The following is an 18207-nucleotide window of genomic DNA, read 5'->3' as shown; positions in this document are numbered from 1 at the left end:
AGCAACCCACTCTTTTGTTATTGCTGGGAAATAAAAATCCTGTGTTGTGCTTTAACAAGGTCTTCTATTTTTAACCTTAAAGCTTGTGGTTTTCTTTTTGTGATACATTAAATTTGAGCAAGTGGGGATAGAGCGTGAAAGGTGCTGCTGATCTCTGGAGTCTGATTAAAAGAGATGTTGTATATATAACTAAGCCTTGAGTGACAGTGCCGTGACATGTGCTTACTTGGGAGTAAGTTCCTCTGAGCCCAGCAGGACTTGATCTTGGGTAAACAAGGATTGGTCAATGGATGTGCTGTCTCAACTGTGGAGCTCTGCTAATTTTTCTTTTTTTTCTTGGCACAGGTTTAGCAGTGAAAGCAGTCCTGGATACAGGATTTGCACTTTTCTGTTGTATTGTTTTATTACCGTAAATGGTGATTTTTGGAAGGCCTGACGTTCCTGGCTATGCTAGCTGAAGAATTTTGGGAGATATAGTTCAAAATAATAACTTTCCTCAGTTCTTCAGTAGCAAGTTGTCACTCACGTAGAAATAATATATTGAAACAGTTCCTCATCTGGGATATGTAGGTCTATCCGAAGGTCCATAGATATGCTGTGTCTCATCTTGATGCCCTAGGAGTAGAAAGAGGCTTTCCTAATTCATCATTGAGCCTTGGGATTGGTCATGAAGCAGTGTGATGTCAGACTGCTTTCCAGATAAGGCAATACAACATGGACAAGTTTTTTTCACCCACCTGAAACTCAGTAGGCCCCATTGTGTTGAGATAAAGCTTCAAGAACTTCCAAAGATTATCATGTTAGAGCAAATGTCCTGCTCCTTCTTCCGCTTGGAACAGAGAGGAGTGTGGGAACAACAATGCAGCCGAGAGTTGAGCAGTTATCTCAGACAAGGTGTTGAAGGTGAGTGTTTAGTACCACAACGCTTGACCTGAACATCTGACCTTTATTCTGATGTCTTCAGTTGCAGTGGGAAAAATTCTTACACCAATAGTGGGGGATAAAATTCAAATTCCATAGTAGATGTCTGGAAAAAAGCAAGGTAGAGCAAGGCTCTATCTAGCTTTTCACCTCAGGGATCAAAATGTATTAGGTAACCCCTAAAAGGAGAGCTGAGAGCTTAGCTCTGAAGTTGTGAAGGACTTCAAAGGTGGCCTAGGATCAACGCTCCTTCCTTCTTTCAGGGAAGGCAGAGGAGAGTGTTTTTAACAAGCAAACTTGACAGTCTCTTAAGATTATCCAGAATCTATGGATCCTTGAAGATTCACAGGCTTTATCTATAACCCACATTAGTAATTATGCTCTACAATAGAGGTTTCATGGGTTTCAGAATAGCACAGCAGAGGTTTTCATCCGGCTAAGCTCAAATGGTTTTCATGATTATGCCATAAATAACAACACAACCGGGAACTATTTTGGAGGTAAATGAATACTTCTTCTTAGAAGCCAATAGTTATAACTGAATGATGTGCTATACCTGGTTATGCACAATACACACTACACAATAATAAAACGTTATTAAAAGGTACCAGTAATGCCCTATTACTATGTCAAATTTATGGTATATCACCAGGTAATGGTTTGACACTTGGACTGTGATTCTGGAGACTAGGGTTGTGTTCCTGCTCTGCCATGAAACCCACTGGCTGACTTTGGGCAAGTCACACTCTCTCACCCTCAGAGGAAGGCAGTGGTGACCTCCCTATGAAGAAATCTTGTCAAACCCCCATTTATAGTATATGTTCTTGTTCAAAAAACAGGAAGATAGTACTTTAAAAAACAAATCAAAATACTCAGGATTCAGAAAATAACATTTCACCTCTGTTGAGTATTAGCCAATGCCCTTTCTGAGAGATTGCAAATTATTTTTCTTCAGTTTCTGTAAGGTGCTCTATTTAGAATGTAATTAACAATATCACCTACTTTTCAGCAAGTCTGCATTGCAGCACTGCAGCTACCTTTGCATCTTGTGTTTGGCAGGATGGAGGATGCATGTTTACTTTGATGTATTGATTGGAGCCCTTGAGCATTTCAGTTGCATTTGAGGGTTTAGCCCATCCAGGGAATATTGGCAGTGATTACCTTTTATAATGTTAAACTCATAGAAATCTGACAGAAGCCAAGAAACATTGCAGAAAAGCTAAGAAACAGTACAGCATGAGAACACATTGCAATATGGGACTTAACTACTGCCGTATTTTAGAGGAATATTTCACTGAAGTTGTGTGTGTGGAACACTGCATGAAATATACCAAATAGCCACTTAGCCATTTGGACTAGTTTGAACCTATCTCAGATATGAGTGTACACAAAAGCAGAATATAAAACCCAGCCTGTATTTGGAAAACAACCAGCTCCAGAGTGCTTGGGAAGCAAAGCAGTAGAAGCTACAGAAGGATGGAGATTGTCTTTGAGTGAGGAGTAATGATTTTGCTGGTTTGGGTGGTCTGCTACTTGATTTGGATGCCTTGCCTAATGGAGATGTTGATCCTGCAGAAAAATGGTTAAGAACTCAAGAGTTCAACTTCTTATGTCCCCCCCCCCCCCCCGGAATAATTTCTGGGCTATCATTGCAAGTTCACCCTATATGGTTGTGTCTTGGGTTAAAGGCCAATGTGCCATATTTGCAAATAATGTTTATCAATAAGATCTGCTCAACATATTTATTCCTAGGGAATATATGTTCCATTATAAGAGATTAGGAGAGCACTAAAGAAAGGGATGCCTGTGGTAGTTGAAATTGATGTAGATAACTGTGAAATCCCTTTGTTGGCTACATGCCCAGCAGTGGCCTAGCTTGTGTCTCAAGACAAAATGTTTGAGCACAGGCTTTGAGAAAGACTTGGTAATGCTTTGTTTTAAACAGAAATCTGTTCTTGGTGGAAGTCTTCTCTTTAAAAGCTGAGAATTACTGTTTATAATCATGTACAAGTTGACCTCATGTGTAAGTTGAGGGCAGGTTTGGGATGCCAGAATTGTGAATTTTGATATGACTCATGGATAGGCCGAGTGTCATTTCATGAAGAAAGGAAAGTGACAACAATGCCTCAGGGTCAGCTGCTCCAGGCTGCTGCCATTTTCCCAATCAGGCACTCAAATGCAAAACAGTGGCGAGAGTACAGAGAGTCAGTGCATCTTTTGGGTTCTCCCAACATGGCTAAGTGCTCACCTTTTTCCACCCAATGTTTTGATAAGAATTACGGTACCGTACACGCATTGACCCATGGAGAAGTTGACCCAGGTTTTTTGGGTTGATTTTTTGACTAAAATTTCAAGAATTATACATGAGCATAGGTTTAGGTTCAAAATATGACACAACAGCTGAGGATGCAAATCACATCATTTTTTTGACGGAAAGGGGGCAAAATTGTTGTTTGTAAACATTTTACCTAGATAGAAAAATTACAAGTTTTGCACATTAATAATGTTTGCGGGATCATAGAATCAAGGAGGAAAATATGCAGGAAGATATTACTTTGAAGGAACTAAGGGTGGCCACGGCTGACAGGGAGCTCTGGCATTGGCTGGTCCATGAGGTCACGAAGAGTTGGAAGCAACTAATGAATAAACAACAACAACAACAAAATTATTTTATGATAATTTCAGAAATATTTCTTTGGGGGAATGTCAGAGGTGCTGGCCAGTTTTGACTATTTAAGGGGTTGGGACCCACCTACTTTCGTGATCGCATTTCCTTCTACGAACCTGCACAATCTCTTCTATCTTCTGGGGAGGCCCTCCTCTCACTTCCACCTCCGTCGCAAGTGTGGCTTGTGGGGACGAAGGAGAGGGCCTTCTCGGTGGTGGGCCCTTGGCTCTGGAACTCAGTACCCAGGGAGATTAGGCAAGCACCCACTTTGACAACCTTTAGGAAAAGCCTGAAAACCTGGTTGTTCCGTCATGCTTTTGAAGAATGAACAACAAATCCCCATACCATGACAGTCTCAGTACAAATTTGTTCTTTGATGCACTTTATCTCCTCCCTTAATGGAAATTAAACCCCATTGTTTGTCCCATCTGAATCTCCCATCAGATGCATTACGCTACTTACCTATCTCACCAGGGTTTCATAATTTTACCCCTTGCATTTGGCCCAACCCACTGTGTTCAACTTTTTCCTTTTTATTTCATATCCTGTGTTTGCCTTATTGTTTTATTTTATTATTGTTTGCATTTTATTTGATATCATTTGTTGTATGTATTTTTACTTTGTTTTATTGTAATTGTTAGGCTTGGCCTCATGTCAGCCACCCCAAATCCCCTTGGGGAGATGGTGGTGGGATATAAATAAAGATGATTATGATTAATTTGCATGTTTTTTTGTAAAAAGAAAATTGTTTTATTTGGTAATTGTTGCAATACATAATAAGACTGTTGGTTCTTGAGTAAACATGATTCCCCTGTTGGGCAGACTTACTGGGTCATGTACAATTTTCACCAGGAAAGGTGGTTCTTTAAATACACAACTGCACCTGCACTTAAAGAAACTGTAATTCAGACTAAATTACAGGGGAAACTGAATGTTGGATGTTTCCTTATTTAAAGAGAGTAGGAGGAGCTCTCTTTTTACTGAAGAAGTGTGTGAAATGGCAAAAGTCGAGCTGGAATCTTCCAGATATGCTACTATTTCAACCATGAGGTTTTATTCTTTGTGGATGGGCAAGAAATCAGTGATTGATCTGTTCTCAGATGTATAATTCTAGCAAGAACTGCACCACTGCAGCTGCTGATGGGGTACATTTGGAGCTGCTGACAGAATGTTAACCTAACTGGATATAGATGGATAGGAGTGCAAAAGGAAGCATATTCGTGACACAGAAGAACTGTTTTCTGTAATAAGATCTTCGGCCTGGTTGTACATGAACTGGACTGTTCTCTGAATTTTCAGCATTCGTTCTGTATTCTATGCTTGGCAAAGGCCCTTTATTGTGTGCCTTCAAGATGTTTTTGACTGTGAGACAAAAACTGTAAGACAAAACTGTAATGGGGTTTCCTTTGTTAGGTTTGCTCAGAAAGGGTTTGATTTTGCTTTTCTCTGAATTTGAGAGAGTGTGTCCCTAGCACCCAGTGGGTTTCCATAGCCAAGCATGGATTTGAACTCTGCTCACCAGTCATAGTCTAGCACTCAAATTATTATGCTACATTGGCTTCCAATGAAAGACTCCAGTGACTTAAGAAGTTTCACTTCCTTTTCAAAAGAGGAGTTGCCTATGAAAGCTGTTGGCACAAAATAAGTCTACCTCCTTTGGGCTTGCCACAGGGGACATCTTATTTGCTACTACAGACTTCCAGGCCTGACTTTCGGAGCTGGAGCAAGTTTCGACTTTAATCACAAGTTAAACAAACTTGTTAAATTATGGTTGGGTGTGTGCAGAGTTGGCCATTTTAGCAATATTACTTGCTTCCATTAGATGTATTAATTTGATCAAATATTTATCTGCCCATTGAAGCATTTCCTAGTACTAACACAGTACTAAAGCATATGCTTTTGACCTTTTCAGGCCAGTCTAGCTTGCAAATGAAATTCCAAATTATTGGTATCAACAAAATTTTGACCTATTATTGGTTACCACATTGATCCTTTTTCTTTCATGTTTTGTGCAAAAGATACAAGTTTGGCTCAAATCCTGGTTGTAATATTGTCCATGGATAACACTGGCCAACACTCATTTTGATGCCTCAAATGTTACCCCTGTTTCTGGGCATATTTGACCAGCAGGTTCCAAAAATGACACCAGTTTCTTGTATCAGCTTTAAGTCTGAAATGACTTGAAAGCACACAACAACAACAACCCTATCTCACCAGCAAAAAGCAGGCCCACACTTCCAATTGAAATACTAATAAGTTTATATTTGTTAAAATTGTTCTTCATTTTAATTATTGTATTGTTTTAAAGTGTTCTTTGCACTACAAATAAGATATGTTCAGTATGCATAGGAATTCATGCTTTTTTCAAATTATAATCCAACAGTTTGAGGGACTGTGACCTGGTCCTTTTTTTAAAAGTTTAAGGACCCTTGATCTATAGCAACATACCAGCAAGCAAATTAGAAAAGACTTCATGACTTTCTTTAAGGATAGGAGTAAGTGAGCTTGATGGGTTTCCTTTAGGTGGAAGTTCCACAGTGAGGGTGCTGTATCTCAGAATTTGATTTAACGTTTCTGATTTAACGTTTCTAAGGTCCCCAGGTGAAAAATTAAAATGTCAGAATGTAGCGACAAAATCAAGGAGAGATTTTATTTTCCTTGGCTTGAAGATTTTTAGCTTTGGTTCTTTTCCTTCAAACTGATCTGCCAATACCTGGTTCTACACTAGGTCCTCCAGGTGCTATCTTTTAAACCACCAGTCCTCACAAAGTAATAATAGATAGATACATTTTTAGACTCTGAAATCTCAATGAAAGTAGCATGTTGTAACCCCTAACACTTTTTAGAAGAAATGCACACCTTATTTCAAGAGCTTGAACATTTGCAAGGCCATTTCTAACCAGTGAAGAGTTGTTAAACACAAATACCTGAAATGTATATAGTCAACCCTCCACATTTACTGGGTTTAGGGGCACAGGGCCCCTGCAAAAGTGAAAAACCTCCAATAAAAAAAACTCGGTTACCTTTCTCAAGAATGACCTTCAATTTATTCATGGGTTATATGAAAATCCATAATCTCTAGTCCTCCAGCGTGATTCTTTGGTGAACTTTCACCAGAACCTGATATATATGTTGTCTTTTGGAATCTTTAGATCAGTGGTCCGTAGACCACCCGTGGTCTGCAAGAATTAAAATATGGTTCACGGCCTCACCGTTATTACACCGTTGCAACAAGAGCAACTGGTCTCGTGAAACCCTCTTATAGTGCTAAGGCAATGGGGATGTCAGGAGAGGTGAGGCTGACTACCTACAAAAAGCACGACAACAAGCCTCCTAACTGCTGCTTCTCCTCCTACTCCCTTCCCCTGAGCAGAGCCATTCCATGTGTCAAATGGAAAGGGGGGTGCCTTAGTGTCTTCGTTTTTAGGCCTGTTCTTTGGGTTATTTGGGGTGCTGATTGGATAGACCACATCTGTTTTAGATTATTCAATATGGTCTTTTGTGGACGAGCAAATGGTGACTACTGGATGGCATATGTTCTGTATCAGAAACTAGAGCTGATGTGGTATATCCAATGCAGTTTTCCGAATCAGCACCCCAAATAACTGAACAGAATCTAAAGTTGACCAAAAACTGATTTTGTAACCCTTTGGGTACTAATGTTGGAGTGTAGTTCCTGGTCAAAGTGATCCCTGGTCAAAAAAAGGTTGGGGACCACTTTTCTAGATCTTCCAGCACAACTTCTGGCAGAAAATGATCAGACATTCCTAGACAGAACATTTTAATGAAATGATGAATAATGAAATCTGCAAACATCAAATCCACAAAGGTGTAGGGTTGACTAGACAATGTCATAGAAACATGGTTCCGTTGTAGTTTGGATGAATTACGCAAAGTGAGAAGATACACATGTGAATTAAAATGGATTTATAAGGTATGCATTTCAGTGCAGGAGTAATAGTAAATCTCACAATCTAGTATGAAACCAGGTCAGGAAGAAAACAAAGATGAAACTTGGAGAACCTCTTGAACAGTTTTCACTTCCTTAGTCACAAGTATCTGTATGACATTATCCTTGGCTTTGTAGGTTTGGCCAAGGCAAGCTTAACAAGAAGTCTCCAGACCCATTTGCCTTCCACTACAGTCTGCAAAGATATGGAATGCATAGCTTTTCAGGAGAGCTGCCTCTTCAGATGACTTGCTCTTCAAATAGTGTACTTTGAAGTGGATACGGGGGTAACCACTGAAGGCAGAAATGTATTGTTTGATTTTGCATCTGCTTTGCTTTTTGGCAAAAGTATTGAAGCTTAACATGGGGCTTTCAGTCTCCAGTTTGTGCAAATTGACAATGTGTTTGTTGTATTCTGACAAAGAGGCATCTCTGCTCTAATGAAAGTGCTATTTCTTTCAGTAATATTGTGGCTGTGTCTTTTATTGAGTCTGAATTAAAGTAATTAGTATGTGATAGTTTGGGGGAGAATAATGATAATTAGAATAGGAACGAGTGAATAAAAGAGCAGGAAGGCCAGACGTTTGTTGTGAATATATATATACTAAACTGAAAGCTATATTTGCTGTGAATATATATACTAAACTGAAGGCTATCATTCTGGCTAGTGATTCAGCATGCTTTGAAGATCGAGACAGAAGATGTCTCCATCTTCAGAGCATGCTGAATCACTAACCAGCATGCTAGCTTTTAGTTTAGTACTTTCAAATTTAATTTGGATTGATTTTAGATCATAGTTCACCCTCCAAATGGGTTTCTTGAAACTAATTAATTTCAGACAGAGGTCAAAAACCATGTCTCCAGCGGCAGGCATTCCTTAGAGAGGAGGACACCATGCAGTGATATAAGACATTTGTGTGATATTGCTACAATGGGACCAGTTAGTTTTAGCTTAAGCATAAATGCTTCTATAATATAGTGTCAATTGTACATAATACATTCTTTCCCATAACTGAAAAAAGGAATTGTCATTATATAGTCCTGTACATAGTCAGGCATAAAGGTCTGCCTTTTACATAGTGTTTAGAAATATTTTGAATGAGTAAATGTATCAACACTTTACTTTTACCAACACTTTACCAACATTATATTCATTATTCTAAAAGAAAATATTCAGTAATCATTATTTTCCCATTTTAAAGGAAAAATTTCCCCCACTTCCCCAGTTTTTTTCTGGGACCGCATATCTTTAGGATCATTTATCTTCCTCCTTAATTTTTCTATGGATATTCCTTCTCCACATGTACAAACTTTCCCCAACTGGCTTTTCAAATCATTGTAGCTTTGCCTTGTATTTTGTGTTCAGTTTCTGCTAGTAGTATGATTTTTTCCAACTTTTCCTATGAGTTTCCGGATGTTTTTCTTTGTCCCCTTCAGTGTTCTCTTACCAGCCGTTGCCTTTGAAACCATTTGAATGGGAGCTCTATAAGTCACCCTATCCTCACCTGTTTTGGTTGTCTTTTATATCTCAAATAACTTGAATGCTAGTGATCCTGAAGAATAACAAGAAGTGGCTGGAAATGCCACCCTCTTCCAATGTGACCACTGCCACTAAAGTGTGGAATCTGTTTTCCCGTATACTTTATAACTCCTCCTCACTTTAGTGTAGACTTGAATACTGGAATTATAAAATATTGCTGATCAGATGGAAGACTGCAAATTTGATTATCTGGCTGTTACTGTACCTGATATTGCAGACAGGCACTGAAGCCACATGGTATCACAGCTAGGGGGAAAGGATTCCTCACAGTCAGTGGTTCCCAACCTGTGGTCCGTGGACCACCAGTGGCCCCCAGGCCACTAGTGGTCTCCAAGAACGAAAATATGATCCCCAGCATCATCATTACTACCTCGAAAACACACAGCAATGAGAGCAACTGGTCTCACGAAACCCTCTTATAGTGCCGAAGCAATGGGGATGTCAGGAGGGGGAGAGGCTGACTACTCATGAAAGATTACTACCACCACATCAGCTCTAGATGATTAAACATGGTTTTCTGTGAGCGAGAAGATGGTGACTACTGGGTGGCGTATTTTCTATATTAGAAGCTAGAGCTGATGTGGTCTATCCAATGCAATTTTCTGAATCAGCACCACAAATAGCCAAACCAAATCTAAAATTGACCAAAAACTGATTTGTAACTCTTTTGATACTAATGTTGAAGAGTTGTCCATGGTCAAAGTGGTTCCTGTTCAAGTGGTCCCTGGTCAACTGATCCCTTGTAAAATGGTCTCTGGTAAAAAAAAAAAGTTGGGAAGCACTGCTCATAGTTCTGTGAGAGAATGGGGAGAGGATTTAAGAATGAGGTGTGAAAAAAAAAGATTGCCATATCCTTTATCTGACATAATATTTCAGCTCAAAGTCAATGACTTAATTAAGAGTAATTTAAAAGTGGTCATTTGGACATCTCCAATAATCACTTTCAAGACCAACCAGAGAACCAGCAGACTTGGGGACCTTTCATACTACACAATTATAGCACTATGGTTCTGTTGTGATTGTCATGATTCTGTCCTATGAAATACTGGGATTTCTTGTTAAAGAATGTTGTTGTTGTTCATTCGTTCAGTCGTCTCCGACTCTTTGTGACCTTATGGACTAGCCCACGCCAGAGCTCCCTGTCGGCTGTCACCACCCCCAGCTCCTTCAAGGTCAGTCCAGTCACTTCAAGGATGCCATCCATCCATCTTGCCCTTGGTCGACCCCTCTTCCTTTTACCTTCCACTTTCCCCAGCATAATTGTCTTCTCCAGGCTTTGCTGTCTCCTCATGATGTGGCCAAAGTACTTCAACTTTGTCTCTAGTATCCTTCCCTCCAGTGAGCAGTCGGGCTTTATTTCCTGGAGGATGGACTGGTTGGATCTTCTCGCAGTCCAAGGCACTCTCAGAACTTTCCTCCAACACCACAGCTCAAAAGCATCTATCTTCCTTTGCTCAGCCTTCCCTAAGGTCCAGCTCTCACATCCGTAGGTTACTACAGGGAATACCATGGCTTTGACTAGGCGGATCTTTGTTGCCAGTGTGATGTCTCTACTCTTTACTATTTTATCGAGATTGGACATTGCTCTCCTCCCAAGAAGTAAGCGTCTTCTGATTTCCTGGCCACAGTCTGCATCTGCAGTAATCTTTGCACCTAGAAATACAAAGTCTGTCACGGCCTCCACATTTTCTCCCTCTATTTTCCAGTTGTCAATAATTCTTGTTGCCATAATCTTGGTTTTTTTTATGTTTAGCTGCAACCCGGCTTTTGCGTTTTCTTCTTTCACCTTGATTAGAAGGCTCCTCAGCTCCTCCTCGCTTTCGGCCATCAGAGTGGTGTCATCTGTTAAGGAATAGGTGTTTATAATTCCCAGCAAAATAAAAACTGCAGGATTGTGTTGCAGAATTGTTTGTTGTTGTTTATTCGTGGCCACCCCCAGCTCCTTCAAGGTCAAGCCAGTCACTTCAAGGATATCATCCATCCATCTTGTCCTTGATTGGCCCCTCTTCCTTTTTCTTTCCATTTTCCCAGCATCATTATCTTCTCCAAGTTTTCCTGTCATGCTATATATTTTTAGTGAGATAAGGCCCCAGAACTGAGTTATATTTCTTCCCATGGCAAAAAGCAAAGTGGATTACATACACACATAGATATGCACAACTTTCTTTCTGTTTTTATTTCTAGCAGCTGATCAGATACTCAGGATTTCATAAGATGAAACTATGGCAGTTAAAATAGAATCACAATGCTATAATTGAGCAGATTGAAAAAATTCTGGGCATTTTAGAAACTTTATCTGAGTTTATAATATTCTTATCAATATCTTTGTTCAGCAATGTCTTGTTGCAGCTAAACATCTAAAACTTTTAATAGAGGATATAGAAGTTTTGGTTTATTTTGAAGAGTCAATCCTAGAAAAACAGTTAACAACTACCTTATTTTCTTCCAAGCTTACAGCTTGCTTTCTTCCTTCTCATGCTACTACTCACCAAGCTATAATTTGATGTAATTCCTCCTACGCATAACATTCATTGCTTTTATATAGCTGTTTGGTGTTGTTTCTATAAAGGAAAGGCTGTAAGGTTGACAAGCTTCTAAACAGGTTATGGTTAAATCTCTTTGAATTTCTTCTTGCAGACCAAAAGCTATTACAATAGTTGAATTTCACAGACATGAAATGGAACACTAAATAGAAGTATTTTAAATCAATATCAATTTTAGAGCTGCTGTTGGATCAATCGAACTTTTGTGTACTTCTTTTTTCCAGATGGGAAAACACCGCCTTTAAGAGATGCAATACCATAACCTCACACAAGAGGATAATAGTTTCCTGTAAGTATTAAAGTGCTTTGAATAAAACATCATAAAGACTATGAAAATGTACATTCAGTTTTGACTTACGGTTTGAGTGGATGATCCTGGGCAATTTATTTAGTTTGATACTTTTTATTGTTGTTTTTAATTTTAAACTGCATGATTTTCTTGTTGGAGTTATGTGCTTATTCCTTTCATTTTTGTACCCTGTGCTGTGTCCTGCATTGTCACATGCTGTTGAGTTATTCAAGTCTTTCTTTAACTCTGGCATGGCTTGGATGCTCCTTAGACCAATGGTTCTCAGCCTGTGGGTCCCCAGGTGTTTTTGCCTACAACTCCCAGAAATCCCAGCCAGTTTACCAGCTGTTAGGATTTCTGGGAGTTGAAGGCCAAAGCAGCTGGGGACCCACAGGTTAAGAACCAAGGCCTTAGATGGACAAAGAGTACAGCAGATCACTTTGGCTGTACAGAAACTCAGCTCAGCTCCTACATGAAGACTTGTCCAGAAAGAGCTCATTTGAGAAAGAGCTGGGAGAAAGACTTGCAAAGCCATTTCTGGAGAAAAGCCATTTTGAATGGGTGGAAGGCAGCTGTCTGAAAAGACCTGTTCATTTCCAGTCTAGGAATTGGGGAGGCTATTGGCAGCCCTATCTCCATTGCTAATGCCAAATTTTGTTTTTGCTGCAGTACTCCTCTGCCTGTTATTTTTCCATTACAGCAAGACCCAGCCTCCTCACATACCTTCTTTACAAGTCATAACACACTTCCAAGAGACTTCTAGGACCTACTTCTTCTTGTAAACAAGGTGTGTGGGCAGGGTGCTTCTTATTTTAAAAGAAACAATGCAGAGTATTGCATAGCAGGGATGGGGAGCTGCAAGGTACACATGGGGTGTATTTTGTCCGTCTCTGGTTTAGGGTTTCCTCCCTGCCTCCCCCCGAAACAGCACCAGATTTCTCCAGTGAAAGACATACACATACACAGACATGCAGATATTTCAGTCCATGAGTCACAACTGACTTTATTTAGCTATCACAAGAATTACTTTTAGTCACCCTTGGGCTAAGATTTCTCTTTCATTTAGCTAAACTGCATTTTGTCATGTCACCTGAATGTAAACATAGGCTATGTGAAATAAGTTAACTTCTTTGAAATATAACCCGATAAAGCTGGCTTCTTCATAGCTATGTTTACATGTTAACTATGAGATGTCCCGATCTGTATTGGTGGCCCAATACTGTGTATGTTTTTTGTATGTATTTTTATTTTAATTTTATATGCTTAAATGAATTGTATATTTTAACATGTTGTAAACCGCAATGAGTCGCCGCACAGGCTGAGATATTAGCGGTATACAAGCATACCAAATAAATAAATAAATAAATAAATAACTAACCTAACCAAACACAGGCTCATTTTTGTGTTCACATAGCATGGCACCCTATGGTTAATATAAAATGTAAGTGGACGCAACATGTAGTGGCCATGCTGTAAAAGAGCAGCAGATGGGAGAAAGGACTGGAAAAATGAAACATGCCAAAATTCTTTCTGTATAACAACACATCATAGTTCAGATTAGAGCTTTCCAAATGGTGTGTTGCAACACATTAGTATGTTGAGTGCAGTGGCTGTCATGCAAATGTAACAAGAAACCTCTGAATCTATGTGACATAAGCAATACATTTATAATTTAAAATATATAAATGCAAAGCTTTCATGACATATGTTGTCTCCCCATATATTTCATTACAGTTTATTTGTGTGTCCTTATCTGGTTTGCTAGGAAAGTTAAATTATTGATTCATGAAATGATGAACTTCTAAAAGATGTGTCACTAACATGAAATGTCTGTAAAACTCTGGTTTGGATTAAAATAATAATAACAACAACAACAACAACAACATCGACAAAATCACAATCTGTCAACTGGAAAAGGCCATCTTACTTGGATCTGTGTGCATCATTCAAAAATACATCACACAGTCCTAGACGCTTGGGAAGTGTTTGAGTTGTGATTTTGTGATACGAAATCCAGCATTTATATCTCATTTGCTGTGACATACTGTGGTTTTGTGTCAGTAAAATAATAATAGGGGGCAGCCAGGAAGACACAGCTCCATCGTGTCTCCTTCAACATCACTTGGGATGTTATTATTTAATGGCATTGAATGTTTGCCAATATTTGTTGTAAACCACCCTGAGCCCCCTTGCAGAGATAGGGCGGGATATAAATAAAGATTATTATTATTATATCCAATTTGTAAAATGCCATCTGCATCGTATTGTGGTAGCGGATGCAGATCTAATAATACAAACTTTAATTTTATTTTTCATATCAAATAAGTTTTCTTCCCTGATTTAATTGTGTTATTGTGTGTTGTCAAATGTTATTGCTTTGTTTTCTGAGTTTATTTTGCTGTTTGTTGTTGCTGTTGTTTTTACTATTGTATTTGGGCTTGGGCTCTTGTAAGCCACACTGAGTCCTTCGGGAGATAGTAGCGGGGTACAAATAAAGGTTTATTATTATTATTTTTATTAAAGTCATTTTCAGGTTTTGTCAGCCTAAGGTCATATTAACAGCAGATCAGCTTTAATATATTGTTTACATTGTTTTAAGCTATATTATATGTTTTACACTTTTAGTTATATTTAACTATATGCTCTACAGTGCCACCTTGGGTCCTGTAGCAGGAAAATGTCAGGATATAAATGATAAAGGAATAACTGCTCTTACTTTTCTGTGTCACTCTGAAATCTTATGGTTTAAGGTGAAATATAAGCATTTAAATTCCATAACAAGTCATAAGATTACAGTGTAATGTATGTGTAACCTTGTGCATATGTATGTGATGCTGCAGCTTTAATATTTTGTTTATGTTCATTTATCTTTGCTGCAGAGATTATATTGATACACACTGCAGCTGGTATTATCCTAAAATTAATTTTAAAATACTATTTTTCCATCATGTGCTGTTAATAAATTCTTCTCAAAGCTACTTTTAAACTCTTTGTAAGGCAGGCATTCAAGGTAACATGTCATGCAACCTAATTCAGATTATTTGTGTATGTTATTGTTTTCATGCCATAGCATGCTAACATCATAAGGGCTGCAAGTGAAGACAACACACTGCTGCATTTTGACTCTTCCCGAAGATATTGCTGTGGTCAGATAGTGAAAGGAGTTTTCTGCTCCATGACAACATGTCATTACGAGATATCAGCCCCCGGCATGGTGCAAAATCCCGCAGTATGCAGAGAGCTTCAACGATCGATGTTGCCTCTGACATGTTAGGTTTATCTCTGACAGGTGACTATCCTTTTCTTTCTCTCTGTTCTCACACTTGTAATATATCTTTCATGAATCTTGTTTTGATGTTTGAAGTTTGAGTCTTTTCCCCAGATGATGGTGATGAAAAGATGGTTTGGAAACACATACAGAGTATGATATGTATCTCTCCTATCCCAAAATTACGATCAACAGGCAAGATGGCAGGACAGCATGGAGGAGAGTAGGCAGAAAGTAACATAGAAAAGGGGTTGTGTGGAATAAGCATAAAAGAGACCCATAATACCGTGTCTTTTTGTAATTACGAATTCTTGTACCTTGTATCTAATTAAGGACTCTTGCATTTTTGTCACTTATTAATGACTTATAGATTTTAATTAATAATTTCAGACCAGAAATTGAAGATGATCCAAACTGGCCTCCACTGGGAACTACTCCGTGTGTGTCTAAATGATTAAAAATACCCATTGGAACTTAAAAAAAAAACCATTTTTCTCCTTAAACAAGATTTTCCTTCTCATACATTAAAAAAAGTTGTAAATGTTTATGTGTGTGATGGGGAAAGGAATCCTTTGGGGATCTAGTTATATGGTTCTTTGCATCCTGGCCTATATGCTTTATTTTATTCTATTTTTTTCTGAAAGAGGTAAAACAAAGAAAAACAAACACATATTCACATTTTAATATGGACACAATCTTACATTTTTACATGACTTCTCCTCCTTTTCAAAGCATTCCCTGAGCAAAGTTTGCCCAACCCTTCCCTTCACTGCTGTTGGTCCAGGAGCTTTGCTCCATCAGCTTAATCTGTCTCTGGGGTAGGGATAGATTCATCTGATGGGGAAAAGCTCCTGGACCAACAGCAGTGAAGGGAAGGGTTGGGCAAACCTTGCTCAGGGAATGCTTTGAAAGGAATGGAATCACAGATGTTAAGATGGAATAACAGTACTGTAATTGTCTATTGTGCATGGGACCAGTCTCCACTCCCACACTTGTTAGGCTATGGTGGGTATTCACAATAATAACCAGTTCCGTGTCGCTCTCCCTCCTTCTCTTTTGGCAAACATGTGAGCAGGGCTGCTGGAGAAGGCGCTGTCACCCCCATCCTCTGCCTACTCAAGCTTTTTCCATGGCTGGCTTGAGCAGATGTAGGTGCGAGGGTGCACACCTGTTTATGAGTGGGAAGATCTCCTGGATTGTGTCTGTATGAGTCAGTGAATACAAAATGTGTACATGAAGAAAATGTGCTTGTTTGAAAACTGGGGCCCCAGGTGACGCAGCAAATTAAACCACTGAGCTGATGAACTTGCTGAGCAAAATGCCAGTGGTTCGGATCTGGGGAGCAGGGTGAGTTCCTGCTGTTAGCCCCAGCTTCTGCCAACCTAGCAATTTGAAAACATTCAAACGTGAGTAGATCAGTAGGTACTGCTTCTTCGGGAAGGTAATGGCTCTCCATGCAGTCATGCTGGCCACATGACTTAGGAGGTGTCTACGGACAACACCAGATCTTTGGGTTAGAAATGGAGATGAGCACCACCTCCCAGAGTTGGACATGACCTAACTTAATGTCAAGGGAAACCTTGAAAACTGATCATTGGAAAAATAGTAGGAAATGAGAAACATGAAGTGTTTACGAAGTATGCAAATGGCAGCATTTAATCTGCAGTCTTGGCGAAAACAGGAGAAGTCCACTCTGGGAGAGATATTACTTTTAGCAGTTCAACATCTATGATGAGGTAGAAGAAATGGCTCCTGCATGGATGCAAGCTAGGGATAGAGCAGTGTGTGTGAGAGAGAGAGACTGAGAGAGAGGAAGAGAGCAGTAACTATTGACCTACTGTGCCTTTAGAAAGATGAAAACCCTCCTGGGAGAAGCAGTGGTAGTGTGGAGTACTGGAAGCCACTTCTTGCTCCTGGGCTGCCAGTGTATAAGCTCTGCTGCTACATAACAACAGTCTATAATTGATCTTCTACTAACTGCTTTTCTTTGTAGGAAATATCCAGGATCCCGATGAGCCAATCTTAGAATTCAGTTTAGGTAAGTACTTATCTGTGTGTGTGAGGAAAAAAGAGAGAATGAGAGAGAGAAAGAGAGAAATGTGCAGACAGCCCTCCACATTTACAGATTTAACATTTGTGGATTTGATTAAATATTCTTTCTGTGAATCTCTGGATGCTCCAGTGCAACTGTATGGTCAACCTCTGGTGGATGTGGACTATAGAGTTGTGCTGGTAACCTAGAGAGACCATATTAGTCAGCCTCTGGCTGGAATTCACCATAGGGTTGCACCGAAGAACCTAGAGATGCATAAAGAGTTGTTATTTCAGGTTTTTAAAAATAGTGGTTTCTTATTCACGTTTTTTCACTTTTTCAAGGACCCTCCACCCCTAAGCCCAGCAAATGTGTAGGACTGACTGTATATTTTTCAAACATTGTATTTGCATATGCTGACATTCACAATCAGTAATGTTGTCCTGTATGACATGTGACCTGTGAAATTAATGGTTCCCAACCTTTTTTTGACCAGGGACCCCTCTCCAACATTAGTACAAAGAGGGTTACGAATCAATTTTTGGTCAACTTTAGATTTGGTTTGGTTATTTTGGGGTGCCGATTCAGAAAATTGCATTGGATAGGCCACATCCTGTAGTTTCTGATACAGAACATATGCCATCCAGTAGTCGCCATCTGTTCTCCTACAAAAACCATATTTAATAAGCCTTGGCACTTTGATAAGAGGGTTTCATGAGACCAGTCACTCTGGTTGGAACGGTGTAGAAACATTGAGGCAGCAGACTATATTTTAGCTCTTGCTGAGCATTGGTGGTTCATGGACCACAGGTTGGGAACCACTGTGTTAAATCAACTATCAAGAAAGCGGAGAATAGAGAGGAGAAGGATTGTTGGCCTCCCATGATCCCAACTCCCATGACTCCCCACCACTGTTTTCGCTAACTAGGGCTAATGGGAGATGCTGTCAAAAACAGTGTTCTTTTCTGTGCAAAATAGCAAACGCATTTTGGTATTT

The 18207-nt window shown here is 39.4% G+C and overlaps 1 protein-coding gene across 10 annotated transcripts in view; it reads left to right on the top strand.

Moving 5' to 3' along the window:
• The window catches only part of INPP4A (inositol polyphosphate-4-phosphatase type I A), a 117821-nt gene that overhangs the window by 37760 nt on the left and 61854 nt on the right, over window positions 1-18207 (top strand). For all 10 annotated transcript variants that reach the window (XM_060769789.2, XM_067466823.1, XM_060769795.2 and 7 more), the window contains exons 2-4: window positions 11846-11910; window positions 14981-15199; window positions 17172-17216. In XM_060769789.2, the coding sequence (XP_060625772.1) occupies window positions 15094-15199; window positions 17172-17216 (151 nt within the window). In that variant the 5' untranslated portion in view covers window positions 11846-11910; window positions 14981-15093. The remainder of the gene's footprint in view (window positions 1-11845; window positions 11911-14980; window positions 15200-17171; window positions 17217-18207) is intronic.

Source organism: Anolis sagrei, chromosome 3 (genome assembly GCF_037176765.1).
Source record: "Anolis sagrei isolate rAnoSag1 chromosome 3, rAnoSag1.mat, whole genome shotgun sequence".
Classification (NCBI taxonomy): Eukaryota; Metazoa; Chordata; class Lepidosauria; order Squamata; family Dactyloidae; genus Anolis; species Anolis sagrei.
This window is presented reverse-complemented; position numbering and strand designations above follow the sequence as displayed.